The following is a 26,931-nucleotide window of genomic DNA, read 5'->3' as shown; positions in this document are numbered from 1 at the left end:
AAAAATGATTAGGGGGCTGGAACACATGACTTATGAGGAGAGGCTGAGGGAACTGGGATTGTTTAGTCTGCGGAAGAGAAGAATGAGGGGGGATTTGATAGTTGCTTTCAACTACCTGAAAGGGGGTTCCGAAGAGGATGGATCTAGACTGTTCTCAGTAGTAGCAGATGACAGAATGAGGAATAACGGTCTTAAGTTGCAGTGGGGGAGGTTTAGGTTGGATGTTAGGAAAACCTTTTTCACAGGAGGGTGGTGAAACACTGGAATGCATTACCTAGGGAGGTGGTGGAATCTCCTTCCTTAGAAGTTTTTAAGGTCAGGCTTGACAAAGCCCTGGCTGGGATGATTTAGTTGGGGATTGGTCCTGCTTTGAGCAGGGTGTTGGACTAAATGACCTCCTGAGGTCCCTTCCAACCCTAATATTCTAGGATTCTATGATTTAACTAGGCATGATTCTTGCCTCAAGCTGTGAATATCTGAATACTTGATCCTGTAGTTTTTTGGTAAGCGTTTATTTGAAACCCACCAACGTGAAGAGAGACATAAAGACAGATATGTTCAGTCAAAATTTGTTGTGGGAACATAGATAATACATTTTATTTCCTTCTCTGCTGTTTTTGTAAACAGTTTCAACAGCTCAGTAAATTTGCTACAGCAGCATGCTGGTCAAAACTCTGAATATTTAGGGTTATATCTTTCCCTTTATGAATGCCCAGAATTGTTCATATGAATGGAAGGTGCATGTGTCCACCACTGGGAGAACAGAACCCTTATTCTGTACCAGTGACAAAATAATGTCATTGTTATTGAATGAGATTTCTTTTCCCCCCCGCCACCCCCGAAAAGTAACTTCAAGCTGTTTCCTATTTTTAAGTAAGAGGCCCATTCATCTTCTGGCTTTTCCTGCTCTTGACACTGATTTCCTCAGCTGACATCAGTAGAGCACGTGTTATTTACAAAAGAAAAGACTAACTTTTTGAAAATATTTGTTCTTCAACCAAGCAATCAAAAAATAAACAAACAATGAGAAAAGCACAGCAACTGGAAACAAGCATTTGAAAAGTGAATTCACCCACGAAGGGGAGGATCCTACATCCACTGAAGCCACTGGGAATTTTCTGTGGAAGCAGGACTGGTCTCTGACATCACTGACATTCTGATGTTAAGATTTTTCCCATTTCTTTGATGTTACCTCCCCACATGACAGTCATTTGATATTTCTGCTTTTAGGCTATGATGTTTTGGTTCTGTTATTTTTATGCTGTTTCAGCAGCACCATGAGCTACTTGGTGGGGAGGGGGATGGAGCAATAACTATCATATGTCAACAGCATTAGGCATGTTATCAGTTTAAACAAATTTAGAGCTTGTGAAAGTTGGTGGGGTAGTCATCATGTGGACTGAAGTCCTCCAGAGAACAGATACAGCAAGCTTCCTCACACTGCTCTGCCAAAATGCTTCAAACCTGACCTAGAGCAACCACTTCTAGACATGAGAAGGTAGTTTGGTCTCCACCTTCCATGCAGTCCTTTATCTGTCTCCTGAAACTTTCAACACAGGTGCCAAATGGGGGTGGTGACAGCTTGTATGGTATCGCAGGCCCTCCCTTTGTAGGAATTCACTTCAGACCATCAGCTCATTTCACAGAGGGCACTAAAGAACTTTCAGAAGGTAACAGCTTTCATAACTACCGTCCTGTGGCAGATTCAGGTTATTGACCTACAGCTAGTAAAATACACCATATAGCTCATTATCCATCACTGAAGCCACTATCATTATATGTTTCTTATATATCTTATTTCACCGCTGTGCAGAGGCCCAGCACAAGGCCAGTTTAAGCACTACTTGAGTCCAACTTATTTTGAGATCCTAAGTGGCATGTAAATGGTGCACAGATTTTCTGCATAAGGGTAAATTTTACCCACCATGGATAATTTCAATTCAAACATGCCTGCTGAAGATATACACCCATAGCACCAAAATCATCCCTGGTACACCACCACTGGCTTCAGTGGGCTTACGGCAGGGACAAGTTTGGCCCACGACATCTAGCTTTCTTGAATTACCAGCATTCTGTAACAACATCACCCATGTTCCTTTAATACTGAAACTTGGGTGCAGAGTCTCATGAAATTAATGCTCTAGTTCCCATCAGAAGCAAGATGCTATTGTTCACATCTACAAATGAGGCATTCATTTTAGCAAGATGATGCCATTAGTAGTAAGTGATGTGACAGCGCCTGGTTTTGTTCCATTCAGAACATTTTCCATTCATTATTATTTCAAATATTTAAGCCATGTAAATGCCAGCTCTTTTTCTATACATCTGCTTTTACGTTTAGTCCTTGTTGACCTGTTCTTTTCATTAAGTACGTGAAGTGGCATCATTGAGAGTGCCCTTTAAGAAACTCAGAATCCTCTGTTAATGCTACCACTGCAGCACACACTATTGCCCTGTACACTCTAGCAGTTAAGAGTCTTTTGCATGAACTCAGAGGTTAACTTGTCCTCTCAATTTCAGGGGTGGACCTGCTAGAACAGGGCTGAGGAATATTGTGGTAGGCACTGTACACAAATACAGTAAGAGAGACTGTCCCTCCCCACAGAGCTTACTGTCTGAATAGATAAAAAAGACAAAAGGTGAAAGAGAAACCAAAAGGTGAAGCAACTCATACCAGGTCACACAGCAGGTCAGTTGCAGAGCTGGGAGCAGAATCCAGACAGCTTCACTCCTAGTCATGTCCAGTCCACCAGACCACACTGCCTCTCAGATTGTCCACACCAATGAATACCACAAGAGGCAGTATGGCCTAATGGATAGAGCACTGGACTGGGACTCAGGAGACCTCTGTTTTATTCTGAGCTCTGCCACCAGCCTGCTGGGTGATCTTAGGCAAGTCACTTCAGGGAATCAAGGTGCTTTTGAAAATCACACTAGATGCCTATATACATCTTTAGACACATAAATACTTTGAAAACTCTGGTTCTTCTCCATATGCTTCTGTTTCCCCATTGTAAAACGAGGATAATGATACCTCCTTTGTAAACTGTTTTTAAATAAATCGCTAAAAAGTGCCATATGAGATACTATTATTAAAATATCTTGTAATTCATAGCATGTTGCATAGGAGAAGAAACCCCTGGCTCATGATGACCTGAAGATGATTATTCTTATTCTTTTTTACACTGCCAACCAGCCTTGTAGGACCTCCCTGAGAGATCCTGGCTCCATACAATTTACATTCACAATAAAGATAAGGGAGACCACACCCCAAAAGAGTGGGTAAGGGGAGAGGAAGGCAAGAGTTCCAATGACAGGATCATGAGTTTGTTCTGGTGGTTCTAGGGCCAGGCTGGACCTCAATTCATACCCTCAGAAATCATACCCTCATACCCTCAGATTTTCACCACTGAGTCCACCTGAGCTTGGCTGCTCCAGTCCAGACAGCAGAACTTGAGTCCCTTTTCAATCCGTGGCACTCCTAAGCCACCCTCCTGAGGATTGTCCCTGGTAGCTAGTTTCTCACAGACGGGCTCTGCCCAGGGAACATCATGAAGGAGACAGTGGAGACTCCTAGCAAACCTCCCTTGTGTGACCTGCCTCTTGTTACCCATATGGCTCGGGTCCCTCTTAAATCTCCCAGACTGGAGGATGCTGTGAAAAAGCTGCTGAGAGAAAGGCAGGTAGAAGAGCTGCACCAGCATGACCAGTCTTCACTCATCCCTGCCTGACTCCCAACACCATGGCCCATCAGGAGCGGTGTCTCAGAGTCCTGCTTGGGTTGTTGCTAAAGGTTAGATTGGTTAGTGATTCTGTTATATTCTAATCAAACCCACATCCTCCCAAATTCCAAGTCTCTATCTTCCCCAACCTTTTCCTAGTTAATGTGCCACCTCATTTGAGAAATAATCTCCCTAATCCTGCACCTAGTTTATATTTCTCAGACATTTCCAGGAAGATACACCTGGTGCTAGTGAAGGATCAAACCAAGGGATCAGTTACACCAAGGCAGTTATCAACCCATGATGTGACACCTTGAGTATCCGAGCGGCAGCATATGTATGCATTAGTCACACATTTCTAGAAAAAATTGTCACAGTTCAGCCCAGGTGTTACTCTGTTGACTCCACACCTATTTGAGGTCATCAGAGTTATCCCAAGATGGCATTTGACCCCATGACTATGGGCTTGATCCTGCCAGGTACCACAATGGTGCTGAACACCCTTGATTCCCACTGACTTCACTGTAAGTACAGGATGCTCAGCATCTCAAAGAATCATTTTTCACCTTCCAGGATCAAGCCCCATCTCGCCTCAGATTCTCTTGGCTTCTCATTTCAGTAAAATGTGATTTTATTTTCCTGTCTTCCTAATCACCAGTGCCCTTAAACTCATGTACTAGTCTGTAACATTTTGAACTTTAGCTGGTTTCCTTTTCAGCAATTTGATGTTAAACAGCTGCACTTGTTCTGAGCAGATTTTTTCCTGTGCTCCATTTATTCTTACAAACCTCCAATCCCCATTACAGGAACATTCAGATTATTATGACTATCACTGCTTAGAATCATATTCTGCAGTGTTTTTATTTCCAGGAATTTTAGAACATTGCCATAACAGTTTTCCTCACCACAATTCCAGTACCTCTATGCTGCTTTTATTCCAGCCCTCTCTCCATCCTCATTGATGTCCACTGTTCTAACAATATTTATACAGTACCTTTCAGGCAGGGACATGAAGTATTTTACAAACAAACAATCAATTAAAATGTACATCAGCCCTGTGAAGGTGGCTTAAATATCACCACCCCCTTTGCAGAGAACAAGCTGAGGAACGATCCTGAGGTTAATTTAGGCCTAAGGGTCAGATTTTTTAAGGTATTTAGATACCTAGCTCCTATTGAAATCAATGGAAGCTAGGTCTTAAATACCTTTAATAATCTATCCCTAAGCGATTTGCCCAAGATCACATAGCAAAAATCAATGTCAGAGATAGAAACAGAATTCAGGATTACGAGGGGCAGATCCTCAGCTGGCATAAAGTGTCCTCGTGCCACTGACTGCAGTAGGGTGTTGATTTCAATGGAGTTATGACAACTTAAACTGGCTGAGGACCCGCTTCCAAACACGCAAACTCCTGACCCACTACACAACATTCCCTTTCAGTAAAACAATCATCCGCTTGGGTTTGGTTTAGCTTTCAAGACATTAATGTTCTTTTAATCTTTCCAAACTAACTTTTTAAGGCCTCCTTTGAGATGTCTAAACATAGCAAATACAGTTTCATCCTGCTATTACACAGCATCTCTCAGACTCCAAGTGTCCTGTATAGCATCTTATGGTAATGAATTAAATAAGCACAGGGAATGTAGCAGCCGTCATGCACTAAGCAGCCGGTAAAACCCAACCTTATCTGATATCTAAACAGGTGTTTAAATACTATAGATTTTCATCATTGACATTACATCTGCCTTTGTATAACTCAAGTTTTCACAGAAATTGTCTCAAGTTAGACAAGTGCCAGATGGGGGATGTTATGTCTCAGTCTTCCATTTAAATGATGGATCCATTTATGTATTTTTAAAATAAATCAGAATCATTTAATTAAAGTAGATCCCACAAGTCTAATGCAAGCAAACAGCTTGAAGATTAGGGGCCGGATCCTGCTGGGTATTAAGGCAGCTTTATGTGGCTCAAGCAGTGTAGAGCATTCCTAAAGAGGCATACCTGGACGCTGGAGAAGCATGCGGTTCTGCAGAGCCCCCCTCCTATACAATCTCACTGCCCGTGACAGGCAAAGGGGACGTGGCTGGGAAAAGGGGGATAGCTGGAGCATGCCTGCACTCCACTAATTCCTGGCTGCTGCAATGGCCCCTTGAGGCTATTGACAGGTGGCATAAATTAGAACAACCTGCTGGGGACTGACCCAGCAGTCAACCAATCCCAGGAGTGGTTGGGGATAGGAGGCATCTTTCCACTATCCCTCTTCAGCTGAATGGAGAGGATTTGGCTAAAGGAATAGAGCTTTTTCTATTATATAGTATTAAAATATAAATTTTGCTTCAAAAGAAACCCAATGTGTGACAACTCACACTTATTTTCTAGCCTATTTTTTTACTCTTTCTCTCCTTTATAGTTTTAATCCCTAGAGCATCAATAAAGTAGAGCACGAAATTGGGCCATGTTGTTACACATGATATCAAAGCTCTCACTTGTATAGTTCATGGTCAGTGGTTTAAAAGCAAGCCTAGATTTCTTATATAGCTTTTGGCATGTTCTTTACAATGTAGCTTTTACACTCCCAATATGTAATTGTGAAGGTCAGGCTAGTGGCTAATTGAATTGCTATGTGGCGATAACAGCTTGTTGTGTTACAATGAAATTTCCAGGATTATAAAAAGAAAGCCTTTTCACCGAAATGTTTAAATTTCACATATAAATGCTTTAGGTTTATTTGAATTGGGCCCTGGTAATTCTGAAGATTCCCAGTCTACATTCAAATAATATTCACCTCAGGTGCCTAGACTGGATTGCCAGAACCTCTGGTAGATTTGTCCTCTGCTGAAATACTCAGGGTGAGAATTTAACTACCAGAAATATTCTGAAGGGCAGATTTAGAATGCTGAATGCAAGACTTCAGTGTAGAAAGTAGTAATGAAACATGGTTCGATGATTCTGAAAAATACTTTCGGCAGAGGAACAACACTTATGGTTTTGTACAGTATACACTCTCACGGCTTAATATTTTTGCAGTCACAAAACTGCCAAGTAAAACATTATTAGAAGTTACTTTTACTTTGACAAATGTACAGTCAGAAAAGTTTTTTCTTGTTGAGAGGCCTATTGTGATTTTCATTCCTGTATTCCGGAGGTGAAGCAATACTAACCAATTTATCAATCTTGACAGTATTCTAACTGTATTCTGGAGTTATCTGCCTTGCAAAAGCTCTACGGGAATTGTGCTTAAACAACTGTTTTTCCTGTTGGAAACCAGACAGCCAGGGAAAGTAGCTATAATCAGTTTGAATTCACCTCTGACTCATCATTTGCTCTGTTTCCTTTTAGCCTGCTACCACATTAATAAAAATTTACCAGATTGCTGAGAGTTCAGGTTACACAGTTTACTATTTAGTAGTTGATGTTAATCCAATGCTGACTACAGAAAAAAATAAAGAGGGAACAAATACTAGAGAAAGGGATGAAAAGGCCAGACCAATGGTGATGCTAGGGTAAGGAGAAACATGGTAGTAGTTACATTGTGCCCTGTAGTGATTACCAGCATCTGAGGAAATTGTAGATAAGAAGCGAAACTAGATTATTCTCTGTTTAAATTTGTGGCACAAAACGGAACATCCTCCGCAAGTGATAAGTGAATAAAGATACATGACTAATGCTGCTGTTCAAAATACACAGCTTACATTCTGTTTCCTACTGATTTTTTGGTTAGATTACAGGGACCCTGTCTGGAATGGCTTACAAGTGTCTCAGAGAAGTACCAGGTCTGTATTGCCTGATGATGGAATTTCATTAGCTCATGACATGATTTCAGGACTCTGACTTTTTAAAAAATACATTTATAATGTGGTTTTGTCCTTTGATGGACTATGGAAATGATTTTTTAATAGCAGATAGTGGGAGCAGATTGGGTACCAAGGCAAAATTGAATGTAGGGAGCTGGGGATCACTAATTGATTACGTCAGCCCCCAGAAAGGCTGATCAGGGATGGACCCAGGATGATACAGTAGAATCGCCAAACAGTGGGATTACCAAACCCAGTTAATTGCCAACAAACCAAAATAAATTCATGAAATTTATACCCAAACATAAATATATTCATTCCCTGTTTCCAGTCCTTTATGTGTATACTGTAGTATCACTGCTAAAAGCTTATTTTGTTAGCTGTTAGCAGTTATGCAACTCAGCCCCATAGCTTTAAAGAATTTGAAGTGGCCCTTACTTTTGACCTTAAAATGATGGAGGAGTGCTTCCAGAAATGGTGCCTGAGACCAAATCTGGACAAATCGGTAGTCTCTGCTTTCCACCTTGACATTAGAATTGCACAGTACATTCTATCGAGTTTTGTGGTGAAACTGTGCGTTATGACCCAAAGCTAACATATCTCGGTGTCATTCTTGACCGCACATTGACCTTTCATGATCACTTCAAGAAAGTAGCCTCTAAAGTGAAGTCTCACATCAAATTATTCAAAAGTTAGTGGGGAAAAAAGCTGAGGATCAATGGCTCTGTCCTATGAATACTGGCCTTGGCTCTGGGTGTAGTCAGTTGCAGAGTACTGTGCACTAGTGTGGACAAGAAATTGCCATAATCAACATGTGGACAGGCAGCTGCACCAGACCATGTGAATCATCATGGGAAGTTTAAAATCAACACCTCTACCGTGAGTTTCTGTATTAGCAAACATCAAACCTCCATCTACCCATCAAGATATAGCTAATTCACAAGAATTTAAACATACCAAAGACTACCCTGAACTTCCCTTCTGGCAGGTTATGGATAATGTACCTCAACAACACCTGAAATCACGAAAACCACTGTGGGCCACACACAACCAGCTCATGTCTCTGTGTCTGACCAGGGAATGACCAAAGTGTCTGAACCTCATCTACCATTCCAAATTAGCACATTATTACTGACCCACCAAGCCATCTTCCTGGTTTTGACCCGACATGCAGATTTTGGAGCACACTGAACTACATCAGAACAAACCCTGGAAGATGCAGCTACCTGATGCACAAGTTGAAAATCAAAGCTCCGCTTTGTGCAACTGCGGTGAGAACATCCAAACCATTGAACCCATCATAACACAGTGTTCCAAATAAGCACTCAGAGGTGAACTGGATGATACCCACAACATCACAGAGGAGGTATTGAAATGGCTTGTGGCAACTGCATCTGTAGAATGTTGCTCTGCAGATGCCATATGTGGGTCCACGTGAGAGACTGCTAATAGTACTGGGTTCTGAAAAGCATAGGAAACTTCAAAGATCATGCCGGATGACTGATGTTGATTGATTGATGTTGCTAGTTAGACTCAAGGGTTAAGTTCAGAAGAAATTACTATGGCCATCTAGTCTGCATAAGGGAAGCCACAGTATTTCTCTAAGTAATTCCTGCATCAAGCCCATTTCTTCTGGTTGAGCTTGAGCAAATGTCCCTAAAAGAGAGAGATGTACATTCTACTGATAGCACCAAATGCAAGAGAGGGCTACTTCAAACTCAGTCCTGAGAAAGGACTGGTTGGTTGATGTTTTTGGGCTTGAGCCTGGCCTTTGGATCAGTTGATCATCTGATAGCCTGAGGGGACAGGGAAGGGGCAGGACTTCCTGAAGAGGGAACCTGCTCCATCCGTGAAGAGAAGGAGAGAGACCTGCTGTCATAAATATAAAGGGAAGGGTAAACCCCTTTGAAATCCCTCCTGGCCAGGGGAAAGCTCCTCTCACCTGTAAAGGGTTAAGAAGCTAAAGGTAACCTCGCTGGCACCTGACCAAAATGACCAATGAGGAGACAAGATACTTTCAAAAGCTGGGAGGAGGGAGAGAAACAAAGGGTCTGTGTGTCTGTCTATATTCTGTCTTTGCCGGGGATAGACCAGGAATGGAGTCTTAGAACTTTTAGTAAGTAATCTAACTAGGTACGTGTTAGATTATGATTTCTTTAAATGGCTGAGAAAAGAACTGTGCTGAATAGAATAACTATTTCTGTCTGTGTATCTTTTTTGTAACTTAAGGTTTTGCCTAGAGGGGTTCTCTATGTTTTGAATCTAATTACCCTGTAAGGTATCTACCATCCTGATTTTACAGGGGGGATTTCTTTATTTCTATTTACTTCTATTTTTATTAAAAGTCTTCTCGTAAGAAAACTGAATGCTTTTTCATTGTTCTCAGATCCAAGGGTTTGGGTCTGTGGTCACCTATGCAAATTGGTGAGGCTTTTTATCCAACATTTCCCAGGAAAGGGGGGGGTGCAAGTGTTGGGAGGATTGTTCATTGTTCTTAAGATCCAAGGGTCTGGGTCTGTAGTCACCTAGGCAAATTGGTGAGGCTTTTTACCAAACCTTGTCCAGGAAGTGGGGTGCAAGGTTTTGGGAAGTATTTTGGGGGGAAAGACGTGTCCAAACAGCTCTTCCCCAGTAACCAGTATTAGTTTGGTGGTGGTAGCGGCCAATCCAAGGACGACGGGTGGAATATTTTGTACCTTGGGGAAGTTTTGACCTAAGCTGGTAAAGATAAGCTTAGGAGGTTTTTCATGCAGGTCCCCACATCTGTACCCTAGAGTTCAGAGTGGGGGAGGAACCTTGACACCTGCTGTGAATTTAAAGAAAATCTATGGACAGAGAGGACCGGGGAAGGACATCTCAACACAAGGCAGATGAAAAAGCCTGGTTGAAGTTACCTGCAGTGAGAGACAGGAACAGAAGCCTTAAGAGGAAGAGGCTTGAGGACATGCCAGTCAGCAGGACCTGGGTTTTGGGAAGGAATTCTTGAGCCCAGCCAGGGGCTGAACAAATTGTAGAGTAGAAGGAAGACTTGTTTTCAGTTGACACTTGAACTACAATGTTCTCTTAATAAACCAGACCCCAAGAAGGCACGTTATTTGACTAGCAAATGACTTCATACAGTTTTTGAGAAGATCAAGAAGGGGAAAATAAGAGAGCAGCAGTAGGAGATACGAGACCGGGTCAAGTTAGCAGCAACCAACTTACCTCCAGAGTGAGCTCTCTCTCTCTGTGTGCGCAGAATGGGAGGCTGCATGGACAAGCTCTGCCTGCCCAGTACCATGGGTACATACTTGAGCAGTTAGATCAAAGCTAGTTTAGGTATGTCCACACATGCTACAATCAACCCTCCCCATTTCAGTGCAGATGTACCTTAAGAGGAGAAGAGTGAACCCAGTTGAGATCAATCCCATCAGGGTCCTCAGGCAGGCCAACAAAACCTTGCATTCAAAAGGAATCCAATGCTGCTGACAGATCTAAAGAGGATCTGTATGGACACCTGGGGTGAAATCTTGATCTCACTGGAGACAAGGTGAGTTTTGTTATTGACTTCAGTGGAGCCAGGATTTCACACCTGGACGTTTATCCATTGCCAAGAGGATATTACTGACCAAGATTAGTGCAGTCTTCACAGTAAAAGAGATCAGGGAAACCTGAGGATTCTATTGGATGCCAGAGTTGTTTTGCCACTGTATTCTCAGTAGTTTTGTCCAAAAAGGGGAGGTCATTTTTATTCTGTACCATCCATTTAAATAGCTGAAATGGAAAACTCTCACATTTCTGCAATTAGTAAACTACTGTAAGTGCACACTGAGTTCGACAATACTTTGCCATTAGAAAAGAAAAAGACCCTTGTGCTACTTTGCAGGCTGTAATTGTTTGGGTAAAACAAACATCTCTCTCAAATTTTTCAAGTTTTTGTCCCATCCCTCCCAGACATGATGGACTCTGATTCTCACGACAGCTGTAGCAAAAATGCAGCCTTAAGCATCATTTAATTATAGTGGTTCAGACATCCAAGTCAACATCAACTCCTTAAGTGATTCAGGGCATACAGCATATGCCCAACAAAGGAGCATTCAAGTGACCTTAGGATATAACCTTTAGGGTAAATATCCACTGACACATAGGGAATTTGGCATTCATCAACCAATTAACAATAGAAATTGTGTGCTTAATTCTCCATGTACTTCACTGCATATTTACCCCTGCAGACTGAAATGTTCAACTGATGAAATGTAAAGCCAAGACGAAGGTAAATGGAAATGTCTTTAGATAAGCTATTACCAGCAGGAGAGTGAATTTGTGTGTGTATGGGGGGGGAGGGTGAGAAAACCTGGATTTGTGCTGGAAATGGCGCACCTTGATTATCATGCACATTGTAGGGAGAGTGGTCACTTTGGATAAGCTATTACCAGCAGGAGAGTGAGTTTGTGTGTGTGGTTTTTGGAGGGGGTGAGGGAGTGAGAGAACCTGGATTTGTCCAGGAAATGGCCCACCTTGATTATCATACACATTGTGAAGAGAGTGGTCACTTTGGATGGGCTATTACCAGCAGGAGAGTGAGTTTGTATGTGTGTGTGTGGGGTGGGGGGGGCGGAAGGTGAGAAAACCTGGATTTGTGCTGGAAATGGCCCAACTTGATGATTACTTTAGATAAGCTATTACCAGCAGGACAGTGGGGTGGGAGGAGGTATTGTTTCATGATCTCTGTGTGTATATAATGTCTTCTGCAGTTTCCACGGTATGCATCCGATGAAGTGAGCTGTAGCTCATGAAAGCTCATGCTCAAATAAATTGGTTAGTCTCTAAGGTGCCACAAGTACTCCTTTTCTTTATATGATTTGTTCATATGGGTCACAGCACTAGGGGAAAAAGTGTTCCTAACAGAGCTATATTCTGTATTTACACTATATTCACAAGACAAAATGTAGTTATACTCTTACATACAAGTGTCTCTGCTAGCAAAACAGTACAGATTTGGTTACATTAGGGTGACCAGATGTCCCTAAATTATCAGGAATGTCCCGATATTAGGGGCTTTGTCTTATATACGCAACTTAACCCCCCATCCCCTGTTAAAAAGAGTTCTGATTTTTTACACTTGCTATCTTGTCACCCTAGGTTATATTCATGAGGTGGACAACATGATTTGTTCTTAAACATTTCTTGTAAACAACTAGTACAAAATAAAATGTGTTTTCATTCGAAAAGTAATGTTTGTCCATGTCAAGGCAATTCTAGAAAATGGCTGCTGTAAATCTGAATATGATCTGGTTCTGGATAAATCTGGTTCTGATCAGGAATGCACCACAAAAGTAACATACTAGGGTCTCTAGAGGCACAAATTTTGTCTACTGAACTGTTTAAAAAAAACATATCAACAACACAGCACTGTGTTTTAATTGTTAATAGTGACAAACTGCTGAGGAGGGCTGGAAAATTTACAACCTGTTATAACTAATGCTACTAACACTTGAACTGTGATCTTTCTCCCCCCTCAAAACAATTAAATGTATCTATAATATATCTGAATTATTAAAAAAGGATGCCACATGAGCACTGATAGTCTCCTAGTTGCACACAGGGATTTTCTGGAAGCTAAATGAAATGCTGACATATGTCTGTTCTGTAATCTCATGGTTGTTTCCTACTAAAGGAAGAACTGGAATGCAATGCACTAAATTACTAGGGCATAAGGATATGTTGCTTAGGTTTTTAAAAAAGCAGTTGTACTGCTGGCAAAACAGAGCTAGTTCTGTCACAAGCAATTTATTACATCAGTAATTCAACTTTTTTTTTTTTTTAAATAAAGTCTGCCTCTGTGCAGAGCTCAGCTAGCACTGGGCTGGAGACAAACACCTCCAGAGTTTAATTAGGGTCTGTTTACATCTACAAGATAATTTCATTTTCTTCAAATGGTTAAAGATATCATTCCAGATGGGTCCGCTGACTCTGCAATTTAACATCCTTCTGACCTTAGAGTCTATGAGTCTGTAAACAGCAGGTTTGAGAAATGCAAAGCAAAGTCTGTTCAACTGAAAGCAATCCAAGGGAGGTCAGGAAATTCAGAGTTAACTCAGTGTTTGACTTGCCCTATGGTGACTAGGTTCTAAAAGGTCTCTGGAATAAGGAGGGGAGAATCAATTTGCATAAAATAAAAAATCCTCCCTACCGACCCCCATACTCCCTGATCTCTGTCCCACTTCCATCATGACTCTTTGCTTGTTTTAGCACTAAACTTCAGACCAACTTTTTTTTTTTTTTTTAAACTTTTCTGTAGTGTTGGGATAAATGGTTTTTTACTTCCAGATTCAAGCTGAGATTGGTACCAAAGCCAAAACACTGTTCTCATGGCACATCTGGCTGAGACCAGGAGCCAGCTTGCTGGAAATCTCATGAGAGAGAATGTTTTCACAGCTCAGAAATGGGATTGTGTTGGAACACCTAATATATATAACGGTTAAGCATAGGCTTAAGCTTTTCTAGATTGTTGTTAATGGGTTTTAATTTAAATGTTTTATTGTTATTAGTGTACTTTTTGGATTTAATTTCTTTTGATCTATGTCAGTCATAAAAACAAAAGCAAAACAAAAAACAGATGACAAAATAACAAAGCTCCCTAAACTTTTGTGAGGTTTGACACTACTGAGCAGAATGGATCCTCCAGAGACCTTAATCAACCATTTATCATGCAAATATATATTTAGATGAGTTATAAAATCTGTATTATTACCAGACTTCCTTTGATATGCATTCTTAAACTCATTAACACTAATAGGCAATACACAAGAGGTGGGAACAGACCCCTCTCCCAACACATTATCGAAAAAAGAGAAAACAAAAAGAAATTCACACAATGACAGTGAATTTGACATTCAGATAGTTCATCTGGCAGACATGCAGCCTTTATAATTCACATTACTAAGACGGTCCATGGCATTGTTTTTAAGAGAACAAGTGTAATAATTAGCAATGTGAAGCCTTAGTGACCATGGCTGGAATTTTCAAAAGGGCTCACCTTCCATTTAAGAATCTAAATAAATGGCCAGAAAAGGTCAGCAAAGTAGGTGCATGTTGGGTGCTGAGCTCTTTTGAAAATATGGTCCTAAGTGTCATTATGGGAGCTACTGGGTTCAGAGAACTTTTGCAAATCTGGCCCCAATGGCAGGTATTGAGCACTTTCAAATCTGGCTTTTAATAAAAGCATAGGATGACCCAGTTTAAAAAAAGAGAACAAAAAGTATGAGAATTATCAGTGTAAAAATGTGGGAAGGTTTGAAAAAAAAAGTGAAAGTAAATTATTAAAAATTGCAAGTCAGAGGCGCCCAGAAAACATTACAACAAACTGCACTAGTAATCAGCTTGCTAGAATGTAGGCTAGATGTATGCACATCAACCACAACCAATTTCTCCTCAGTAGCAGCAATACAGACATGCAACTAATGGTAAAAAAGAAAGATAATATAGGGCCCAATGTTCAAACTTGGACACCGAAGTTAAGGCATTCAAAGAGGCATTGCGATCCCTCTGTGCTATAGCAGCTTAACTCAACTGTTTTTCAGTCATATGGGAACTGCCCCTTGACAAACAAAACAAAACAAAAAAATCCCACTCTTTCAAAATGCACAAAAGGGTTACATTTTCAAAACAACTCTACTTCTAAGCCAGAGCAAATTTTTCTAGATCTAATACAACTTGGACAATTGGGTTGATGGTATAAAGAAATCACAGATAGTATGTTGCAAATGGGAAACTGTATTCATGAAATCTTCATAGCAAAGTCTCTTTTAGCCTCTCATGGGAAAAAAAAAAAAAAAAGGAGTTGTGGACACCTGGCAGTATCAACACAGAAATGCAATTATGTTTTCACGTTAAAATTTTATTTAGCCTTAATTGTAACTAATGTACCCCACCTCTGAGTGAGGAACATCCAATTGTGCCTAGAGAAAATTAGAACATACTTTGTAAAAGTAATGCTCTTTTGAAACAGCATTTTAAAGAATCCCTCGATAGCTTTCTTTTTTCTTTTAACAAAATCGAGACTGAGCCAATTAAATTAATTTGGGAGGGTAGCTAAATAGATTCTAACCAGGTAATATTTTTATCTTGTCCAGGTTACACCATCTGCTCCTTCCCCTTAGTCATTTTCTTTCTCTTCTAACTGCAAAAGGTTTCAATTTTAGTTAAAAATGTGTTGATGATGGGGGGGGATGCTTTTATGATTTTTCTAAAAAGTTTTCTCCAAACCTCAGCAGTAAATGAATGTGCAATCAACATATTTTTTCCAACCTCAGGTAGAATTTCTACTGCGTGCTAACTTGTTTCATATTCTCCATATTCTTGTCCTCCTCCCCCCCCACAAAAGTCAATAATTAAAGTGAGATGAAAGGCAATTAATCAAAATTAGTCATTTCCTACTGAGAGGAATAATCCTGCTAAAATCCTGTAAACTAATTGACAATAGCCAAGAGGTTAATGAAGAGTTGGTTCCAATTCCATTTTCCTTTTTTTCTTCACTGAGTTTATGACCACGGCACAAGTAACCAGATTCCCTAGGCCACAACCCATTTAATACAGCAATGTGCCCAGCCAACACTCAACAGTATACTGACATCAGAGAATCATAGTGTCTGAGTCTCCACTTCCTTGTACCTTGTGTAGTCATCTAGATCCACACCAAGTGGCTTTACAATGTTACCATATAAGAAAGGTAGCATTTTCCACCCAGTTTACATTCTCTCTGTAAAGGTGCAAATGAGCTATAAAGAATCAGACTTTTGGAGAGAAATTCACGGTATTGCTACTGCCACTTTATACTGCCCACAGGTGGCATAATTAACTCTCTACCCCCTTCAAAGGTGCTCCCCCACTGCAGGGGTGTGCCAGAGGAGCATCATGGTGGGAAATGAGGCTGGGGCAGCTATTTCCTAGTGGTGCAACCCTAGGTAGTACATTGGCCTCCATATGGGCACAGGCATGAACAGTGCCTGGAACAGAAAGAGGGAAAAGGCCTGTTAAGGATATCCAGTCCAATTCCCTGCTAATGCAGAATTGTTTCCTACAGCATATTTAACAGTGTTTTGTCCCATTTTCTTTTCTTCAAATTTCCAAAATCTGGGGATTCACGCAGTCCCATTGGGAGACAAAGCCATAGATGCATACAGCTCATTGATTGCCCCCTTTCTTAATTTCATCTTTTTCTCCTTGCTATACACTTATGTACAACCGTAAAGCATCCCTGGACCTCTTTGACATTATACCATTCAGATAGGTGTGTGGTGTGCACTTATTTCCCATTAGCCAGGCTACATATACATACCCCCTTCAACTCTTCCTCCTCCTCACAAGCCAATCACTCCAGCCTCCTGATCATCTTCATTGCTCTTCTCTGAGTCACTTCCTAGCATTTATTTATTAAGTAAAGCTCAGCTCATAACACAGAGGAGCTGATTAAAACTTGGTTCATTGATTTTCAGGATTCAGCACCAGACAGTGGCAGTAGCTCCCCTGAAAATTCTCTAGCACAACTCTTTCCTCCCACTGTGGCTACTATTGTACAGGGCAGGTACAAATTGCTGGAGGATTCTCTGCTCCTTGAAGTCTTTAAACCACGATTTGAGGACTTCAATAGATCAGACACAGGTGAGGTTTTTCGCAGGAGTGGGTGGGTGAGATTCTGTGGCCTGCGTTGTGCAGGAGGTCAGACTAGATGATCATAATGGTCGCTTCTGACCTTAGTATCTATGAATCTATGAAACTGATAAACTAAATAGTAATAAGTTACCACGACCAGATAGTATTCACCCAAGAGTTCTGAAGGAACTCAAATGTGAAACTGCAGAACTACTAACTGTACTCTGTAATCCATTATTTAAATCAGCTTCTGTACCATATGACTGGAGGATAGCTAATCTGATGCCAATTTTTAAAAAGGTCTCCATAGGTGATCCCGGCATTTACAGGCCAGTAAGCCCGACTTCAGTACTGGGCAAACTGGTTGAAATTATAATAAAGAACAAAATTGTAAGACACATACATGAACATAATTTGTTGGGGAAGAGTCAACATAGTTTTTGTAAAGGGAAATCATGCCTCACCAATCTACTAGAATTCTTCGAGGGGGTCAACAAACATGTGGACAAGGGGATCCAGTGGATATAGGGTACTCAGATTTGCAGAAAGCCTTTGATAATGTCCCTCACCAAAGGCTCTTAAGCAAAATAAGATGTCATGGGATAAGAGGGAAGGTCTTCTCATGGATTGGTAACTGGTTAAAAGATAGGAAACAAGGGTAGTAATAAATGATCAGTTTTCAGAATGGAGAGAGGTAAATAGTGGTGTCCCCCAGGGGTCTGTACTGGGCCCAGTCCTATTCAACATATTCATAAATGATTTGGAAAAAGGGACAAACAGTGAGGCGGTAAAATTTGCAGATGATACAAAACTACTCAAGACAGTTAAGTCCCAGACAGACTGCAAAGAGCTACAAAAGAATCTCTCAAAACTGGGTGACTGGGGAACAAAATTGCAGATGAAATTCAATGTTGATAAATGCAAAGTAATGCACATGGGAAAACATAATCTGAACTACACATATAAAATTATGGGAGCTAAATTAGCTGTTACTACTCAAGAAAGAGATCTTGGAGTCATTGTGGATAGTTCTCTGAAAACATCCACTCAATGTACAGCGGCAGTCAAAAAAGTGAACAGAATGTTGGGAATCATTAAGAAAGGGATAGATAATAAGATAGAAAATATCATGTTGCCTCTATATAAATCCATGGTACGCCCACATCTCGAATACTGTGGGCTGATGTGGTCACCCCATCTCAAAAAAGATGTATTGGAATTGGAAAAGGTTCAGAAAAGGGCAACAAAAATGATTAGGGGTATGGAACGGCTTCCATATGAGAAGAGACTAGTAAGAGTGGGACTTTTCAGCTTTGAAGAGACAACTCAGGGGGGATATGATTGAGGTCTATAAAATCATGACTGGTGTGAAGAAAGTAAATAAGGAAGTGTTATTTACTCCTTCTCATAACACAAGAACTAAGGGCCACCAAATGAAAATTAATAGGCAGCAGGTTTAAAACAAACAAAAGGAAGTATTTCTTCACATAATGCACAGTCAACCTATGGAACTCTTTGCCAGAGGATGTTGTGAAGGCCAAGATTATAACATGGTTAAAAAAAGAACTAGTTATATTCATGAAGGATAGGTCCATCAATGGCTATTAGCCAGAATGGGCAGGGATGGTGTCCCTAGCATGTTTGCCAGAAGCTGCGAATGGGCGACAGGGGAAGGATCACTTGATGATTACCTGTTCTGTTTATTCCCTCTGGGGCACCTGGCATTGGCCACTGTGGGAAGACAGGTTACTGGGTTAGATGGACCTTTGGTCTGACCCAGTATGGCCGTTCTTATGTATTAATCAGCTGCATGAAGGTTCTCAATTCCCACCTGTACGCTCTGTGGTGAATGCAGGAATGCAGTAAGGTTAATACAGATTGCTGAAGTGGCTAGTTTGCTGTGCATGCCAGCTTTCTTTGCCAGCTGTAAAGGCTGTTTATGCCTTATTCTTGATGCTCAAGACATTTCTAGGAGAATAGGACTTATTTTGTCGTAAAGTTACTTGGATAGGAAATAAAGTACACGGTGGGCTGGGGGGCAGACTTTAAGGAGATCTTTACCTCTTCTACAGCAGAACACGAAGAGGACTGGATCATAGCCTCGAAGGCGGCCACTTTTTAGACCCCCCCCTTTTGTCATTGAAATGTTACCACAGTGACCCCCTCCTTCTGTATCAAGGAGAAAGGTGGGTCTGCTGCATAAGGCCAAACACAGACACATCAAGGAATATGAACAATAAAATGCTTTTCTCTTCAAACTGATACTTATGCCTCTGGGATTAAAGTTAAGAAGATAAAATGTACATGGAATACAAGAATGGCCCCACAGTTAGTTCTATGCCTTTGGCTCCAGCTCATTCTTGTTATGTCCAGCACTCATTAAGACTCTAGATCTGACATGTGGGCTTTTCACCATTCTTCCTCTCTCAAAAAGAGTTTAAATTCAAAAGAACTAAAAGAGGCAAAAAAAGTATAATTAAAAGACAAGCTTAGAAAGGAAATTGTGCCTTATTAAACACTTTTTTGTTGATACAATTTATTTATCACAAAAGCCCCACTCTTGTACTGGGATGTATGTTTTTGCTAGATGATATTTGAATCTCTGGAGCAGCAGAGAGACCATGTTGCTCTTTTGATCCATAATTCTATATGAAATATTATGCCAAATATACTTTGCTAAAGTGTTTGACTCTTTAAAGCATTTCTTGCCCATACAAAAGTGGCATACACGTCTTTCAGGTACCTTTTAAGACTAAAAGCTACAGGAACCTCATTAATGGATAGATCCAACAGAGTTTAGGTTCCTGATCCCAGGAGGCTGCTTCCACTAAGTAATAATTTCCAAGACAAGTTTTTAATGTTAAATTCTTCAAAGAAAGAAGATGGCAATAATTAATGAAATCACTTTAAAATGAAAAAACCTCAAAACGTTTTCCTTCATTACAGAACCACATTAGTGACTACAAAATTAAGGCTGCAGGAGCCTGTCCATTCCAACCTATGTTTTTCCGACCCTTTATAGATCTTGAATAAAGACTTCTTCAGGGCTGATCCTATTTTAAAGCTTAATCTCAACCTGAGGGAGTTTTTTCTTCTTTTATAGTTTTGTAACACCCTGCTTAAACTAACAGAAATTAGGGGGCATGGATGGGAAGAGAATACATATACTGGAAGCAGAGACTGCCTATGTATTGGGGCTTCTTTATATCCTCTTTCTTTTGATGTTTCTACTGTTCCAAGAATGTTTTCCAGGTAGGGAACATTCACCTAGCATTTTCTGAACTGATCACACTCTTAGCTTCCAAGCCTGCAAACATTTCAGGGTTCAGCGAGTAACCTACATATAAGAATAGTCCCAGAGATTATATATTTTGGTAAATATTCAGATTGGTAATTTTAGACTAACAAAATATTGTTCGAATTCTTTTATAAGAGTGCAAAGTATATCTCCTGGAATGTTTATTACAGACAGGCAGCAGCTACTTCGTAGTTAAGCTTGAAGGTAAAGACAGAGGCTAAAAATTCCCATTGTAAGTCAATAACCTTTCACCAAAAGAAACTGATCTCCCTGGAGCAAGCTCCTGGCTAAGTGGTAAGGCACTCTGGTCGTTTGGGCCTGTAGACTATAAGGTGCAGTGCCCAGACAAATAAAAACAAAGACATATTTTTCATATTAATTTGCAAAAACCCTGGAGGGCTCAGCAGGGTGTTTTCATTCCCTCAGAGGATGGTGCGGAGGATTTAGGACCCAGATTCCTGAACCTGTGAGTGTTGAGAATGTAGCTCTAGGGCTGCAGCTAACTATGGCACAGTGAGGGAAAATGGATAAACTCCGGAAGGTATTTAAGGACATATTCTCATTGCTACAAGGGTGGACTTCCCTTATAGTAAGAGGAGCCAAGCTGGCACAGAAATCCTACTGAATATCATAAGGGGTAAAGAAGGTACTGATTCGGGAAGTTGAATTAATGTTGAGACTGGGGGTAATCAAGGAATCGTTTAGTCCTGCTCCTGAAACTCTAGGGAGGCATCTGTTTCTGTGTGGACTTCAGACAGGTAAATGCCATTTCCTGCTTTGATATCTTCCCTATGCTGCGGGTGAATGATTTACTAGAGTGTCTTAGCCAGACCCCATATATTACTATTTTAGATCTGACCAAATTCCTCTTAGATCTGGCAGATTCCTCTTTCCTCCTCACTCTCAGGAAAACACAACTTTTGCTATCTCAATAGGCTTGTTCCACTTTGTCCACTTTCCACCATGACTTTGGGTTACATGGGGCCCAGCCATCTTCCAGAAGTTGATAGAGCAGGTATTACGATCTCACCATTGTTATGCAGTGGCATTTCTAGATGATGTTGTGGTCTACCGCCAAGAGTGGCTTATTCACCTCTAAAATCTGGCTGCAATACTGCAGTCCTCCATGAGGTCAATCTCACAGTAAATCCCGAAAAAGTGCCAGGTGGGCAAGCAAGAAACCAAGGTAGAGACAATGGGTAGTACTCCCATCCCAAAGACTAAAAACAGTGGTGTGGTCCTTTTTAGTCATAGCCAGCTACTAAGATGATTTTTTCTGGAACTTCACTGTAGTGCCCCTCACAGATCTTGCCAAGACATCAATCTTTCGGCAGGTCACCAATGTGACTGGGCCTTCCAGGGAAAAAGTAAACCGTTTCCGCTCGGATTTCTGAATGTCACATCTCTTCCTAGGGTTGAGTTTGTGTGTACTTTGGTTTCTGACAATTGTTCTCAATTTTCCTCCTCTCTCTCCTAACTCCAAAATGCCTTGTTTTAGAAACATGCACTTAGTCCTCCAGGGACTTAGAAATCAGAATGTTATTACTATTAAAAGCCTTTGGGCCAGCTCCTCGGAGAAGCATGGAGGAAAGGGGGTTGTGATCCATGTCTGGTTGGCCATCGTTGCTGGCATAATTTAGAACTGAAGTATGGTTGGAGAAACTAGCCTCTGGATGGCCTCAAGATTAGGGTTGCAGAAAGGTGGCTCTGAGACACCTATTCTCTACATGGTCCGTGACCTGACCTTTTATCATGTCATAGCATGGTTATATGGTGTCTAAAGAGACCTTTCACTTCACTGAGTGCTTATCATGCATCCTGGGAAAAACAAATGAAAGAAGCTGGATGAATAAAAAAAGAAGGTTTTAGTAGTTTAAATAATCTGGCTCTTCTCTAATTTTCAACCTCCCATAGTCTCCCTCTGAACAGACCCCCAAGGAGAGCCCTTCAGAGGTTGGAGATCCATGGAGGGCCAGGAGGTGGATGGGGAGAAGCATAAAAGCCAGTGAAAAGCTAATGCAGCTTGAGGCTATGTTAACTGTTTCCCAACCGGCTCTGTTTTGGGTGAACCATCATTGAGGGCAGGTGAGGCCCAGAACTTGTGGTTGCTAGGGGAAACCCTAGCAGTTAATGGACCTGAGCTGTCAGCGAGCCCATAGGGGCAGACAGCTGCAGAGCCAATGTAGAGACACAGGGGTTTTGTGCGGATTTACGGAATTCTGTGCATAGCACTGCTTCCTAATCCACAGAGGTAGGGCAAACTGACAGAATAACTTGGGGAAAACTTCATGAGGTTTCCTCCCGCAGGGCCCTCTTGTGGTTTCTTCTGAAGCTGTGGGGTGACCAGGTGCACAAGTACGAATTCGGCTGATGGTTAAAGGTTGTGTATATCATTCAGGCACTAAGATATAAAATCTGTCTGCCCATTGCTGATATGAAGTCAGGAGTTACCAATCACATTACCATTCCTTGTGGTCAAGTTACCAATTTCAGTTTGTTTTTCTAGTCTGTGTAATAGCTGTGATGTGCTGCTGAACAGAATTCTGCAAGGATATTTATTACCTATCGTTTTAGAAAAGCCAAGCTATTTTTCTTATGCAAACTTTAGAAATCGCTCACTTTCCCCCACAAACACACCAATCTCTTTTCATTGTTTGTCCCCTAGCTTGCTATGACTGGCCACTGGCCAGCACCTTTTTCTTTTCTTAACACGAATGACAGTTTGCCTTTGAAGCAGATGCCAAAGCTGCTGTTTGGCTGATCAGCAGGGAGCTCTCCTGCATGACACTCCCTCTCCTCTCCTACCTCCTTTCCAAGAAACATGCAGTCACTGCACCAGCAGAGACGAAAGAGCCCTGAGCATGTTCACAAATCCTAAGACTGAAAAGCTTCGTAACTGACAGAGTAAAATATACAAAAAAGCCCATGTATACGTAATATGGATGACACAACATATGCACATCCAAGGTGGTGTGTTTCAGTTTCTAATATTGTAGAACAGACTGAAATTAGTGAACTGGGCCTGAAGTCCAAGACCTCTTTTAGAAAACACCATTGTATCTTTAATGTCCATAAAAGGTCAGGCTGTCAGCAGCAGCCTCCTAATACCATGCTTGAGTATCCACTCAGTATTGACTCAGAAAGAAGAGCGTCACCTATTGATTCGTCACCATAACTTCCTAGATTGCCTTGTTTTTCCCCTCGGAAGACTCCCATCCAAATAGTGAATAGGCCTGACTCTGCTTAGCTTATGAGATCTGATTTGTTCACAGCTCATGCTGGTATAGTTGCAAAAAATAAGAGCAAAGTTCATCCCTCACCCCATGCAAAGCCTACAAAGCATTCACATCCCATTTCAGACTTCTTCAAAACAGGGTGAAGTTGGGACTTATGTGGTGCATCATGCTTGTGCTGATCTGCACAGGAATGAACTTCACCAAAAGTGAAATAACAGAAAACCTAGCACTTTATTTCCTACATACTAATTTTGGTCATGGGCTTTATTCTGGTCATTTACCCTTATGATTGTTTGTGATGTCACACTGGCAAGATAACAGCATTGGAAGTTCTGATACAAACGCCTGCACTGTATTATAACAGGGGTTGTTCAAAATGACAAACAATTCATTGCTTCTTATGGCGTTTTTCTCTCTTCCACACCAGAGAACTCAACATGGCAAATTTTGCTCTACTAACAAGTTTTATTGTTTCTACTTCTGGAGGGATTTTTGTGGGAAGCTTTGACTGGCCTCACTGTGTAAACTTTTGCTCAAAAGCTTCCCAAGATAACAAACTACAGCATAATTTCCTCCCCACCAACTAACGCTAACTAATATTTGCACTTACCCAGTAGAGGGGTTCATGATACAGCCACCTTTATCAGTAGATGCTTTGCAGGTACAGCCCCTCTCCAGCGTATCATGATTCATCCCAAAGTTGTGGCCCAGCTCATGAGCCAGGGTTACTGCTGCACCAAGAGGGCTGTCTGAATGATCCTCAAAGAAAAAAAATGAATTGTGAAGCCCATGTACAAGAAGGAATGATGGATAAAAGAATACATGTTTGCTATGGATCCATCCTCAGTATCCTAAATTGTTTTATAAGCCTCTCCATTATAATTGCAGCTACTCGATTGCTGTTAAATGGATAAAATTACAAATTATCAGCATCCCCTCTTCCCTCAACAAGCCATTTAGGTTGGGATTATCAAAGTAGCCTGTGGCATCGGGACACTCAATTCCTCATGGCAACTACGCATTCAGATAGCTGAGGCAGCTTTGACTATCTTCGTAGTCTCTCTTCTACAGCTAGAAATTCTCTCGTAACCCCTGCTCATTTTATGTCCAAGAATTTGGATATTGCATTAACAGCAGAAAATGATTTGCACATGTCCTAAAGGATGGGGATGGCAGTGGCATAAGAGAAGGGAATGGGTGAAAGAGGGCAGGACATCCTGCACTTTAGGAGCTCAATCCCCACAGTGCAGTGAAGAGGTTTGACTTTGTCTCTAACATCCACTACGAAGCTGAAGCAGAAATTATAGCAGCTGTGAGCTCAAGCAACCATTTTACAGGACCTCATTTTTAATTAAAAAAGTAAAAAAGACACAGTCCTCACGTGGCCTCTAGTTAATTCCTGTAAGTGTTTTACTTGGTGAAAAAGTAAAAAAATAGAAACATTGGCATTGATCCTTGTGGGAATGTTGTTTTCCCAAACAAATGTTTCTGAGAAATGCACTGTGTGGTTTGATTAGGGGCTACTGATCAGATTAATGTTTTGGCCTGGCCGTGAATAAAAGAGATCTTTCCATAAAAGCTCTGTATGACATCAATCACTTTCCTTGGGAAAAAAACCATCTTTCTTATAAAAACTCTCCCAAAAGGCATAAAACATGTAATAGAAATGCATGATTTACGTTTTATCAGTCAGTAAATGGAATTAGTATGTACTGCTGCCTGTTTTAAAAGCATAAATGAATATATTCAGCTTAAATAACTTCTGTTATTGTCTTAGCCAGCCTTAGGACTAAAAAAAAGTGAAAGGCAAAAAAGTGTCTAAAATTTCAGCCTTATATAAGAGAAACCCTTAATAAATTATTTGTTTTAGATTTTATAGATTCCTTTTTCAACTCTCTAATATTTTAAGTAAATCAATCAATTCTCAAGTAGAAAACACATTTGAAAAAAGAATGTAATCATTTCAGACGACAAATGGCCACTGTTATTTGGCTCATGGAGTAAATTCAAGGAATTTTATCTTCAAAACAAACAATCACAAAGTGCTCTCATTTCAGGATCTCCTGAATCTTGCAATATTTAATACAAAAATGTTGTTTCTAAAATTCCACTTATGCTTGAGCTGTGTGTGTATCGTATTTTAAAATGGATGTTTTCGGGGAAGCTGAACAGCAATTTTTTTGTTGTTATTATGGCAAACTGCAGTGTGCACATGTACATTTATAATGTTTTAAAAAAATGTTCTCTCATGACACATAGTTACACACCAAGATGTCTTAATATCTAGTTTGATTGATCTCTGTGGGTGCATGCACTGAATTTCCCAAATATTTAATCAATAGCTGTAATTACACCTGACTACACAGAAGAACCAAAAGTAAAACAGGGCTGCGGATTGACAGGACAATGATGTAATGTCCCCCACATTTTAACAAAGCAGCACAGAAAGTCATGCCTTTAAATTAGGGATCTGTAGCAGCCGCATTCACTTTTAGATGTGTTCAACATTTAGAACTTTCTTCAAATCCTGAACAATTTAGAGAGACAATAAACTGAGCCTGTAACAGGGTGGCTTGCCTCATGAGCTGGAAACCCTGTGGCTAAGCCAGCTCTGATTAGAGCATGAGCCCCGCTAGAGAGGGATCAGGTGTTTCTCCTATAAAGAGCAGCTGGAAGCTGCAGTGAAGATGGGGGAGATGTTCAGGGAGAGTAGAGATTGTTGGGTTTTGGGACAGACTCTAGCCAGGAAGGGCTGGGAGTAGCCTGTTAAGTCAGGAGAGACCCTGAGCAAGCAGGGGAGAGAGTGCAAAAGTTCTCCAGGCCGGGAGGCCTAGGAGTAGGAAGAGAAACATTTGTCTGTTGGATGTCAATTTGGGAGTTTGAATTTCATTTTGAATTATTTTCTGTGAATAAACCCAGACTTGCAAGGAGGGGTTCTTTGACCACAGAAAAAGTGTGGAGAGCCTGTGTAAGAGGCCCTCAATAAGGGGAAACAGAGGCAGGGTTCTGAAGAGTGACCCCTCACCACGAGGGGGTTCTCAGTAAGGGGCAACCCTATTACAGCTGTTACTTTCATGCTCACAGCCATTTCTCTGCACAAACAGTGAGATTCTTCTTATTTCAACATCTCCTAAGATAATAATTTTTAAAATAATGATTTGCACAGTCCATGACAAAATTAGAGCAAGAAATGATCGGAAATGTAATTATTACAGCACATGCGGTTCTCATTACTTGCTTGGATCACT

The 26,931-nt window shown here is 40.9% G+C and overlaps 1 protein-coding gene across 4 annotated transcripts in view; it reads right to left on the bottom strand.

The window, feature by feature from the left end:
- Positions 1-26,931, bottom strand: part of ADAM12 (ADAM metallopeptidase domain 12) — a 353,132-nt gene that overhangs the window by 51,224 nt on the left and 274,977 nt on the right. For all 4 annotated transcript variants that reach the window (XM_073354062.1, XM_073354060.1, XM_073354063.1 and 1 more), the window contains one exon: positions 24,294-24,442. In XM_073354062.1, the coding sequence (XP_073210163.1) occupies positions 24,294-24,442 (149 nt within the window). The remainder of the gene's footprint in view (positions 1-24,293; positions 24,443-26,931) is intronic.

This window comes from Lepidochelys kempii, chromosome 7 (assembly GCF_965140265.1).
Source record: "Lepidochelys kempii isolate rLepKem1 chromosome 7, rLepKem1.hap2, whole genome shotgun sequence".
NCBI classification, from domain to species: domain Eukaryota; kingdom Metazoa; phylum Chordata; order Testudines; family Cheloniidae; genus Lepidochelys; species Lepidochelys kempii.
Note: the sequence above shows the minus strand (reverse complement) of the source record. Positions and strands in the feature narration are given on the sequence as shown.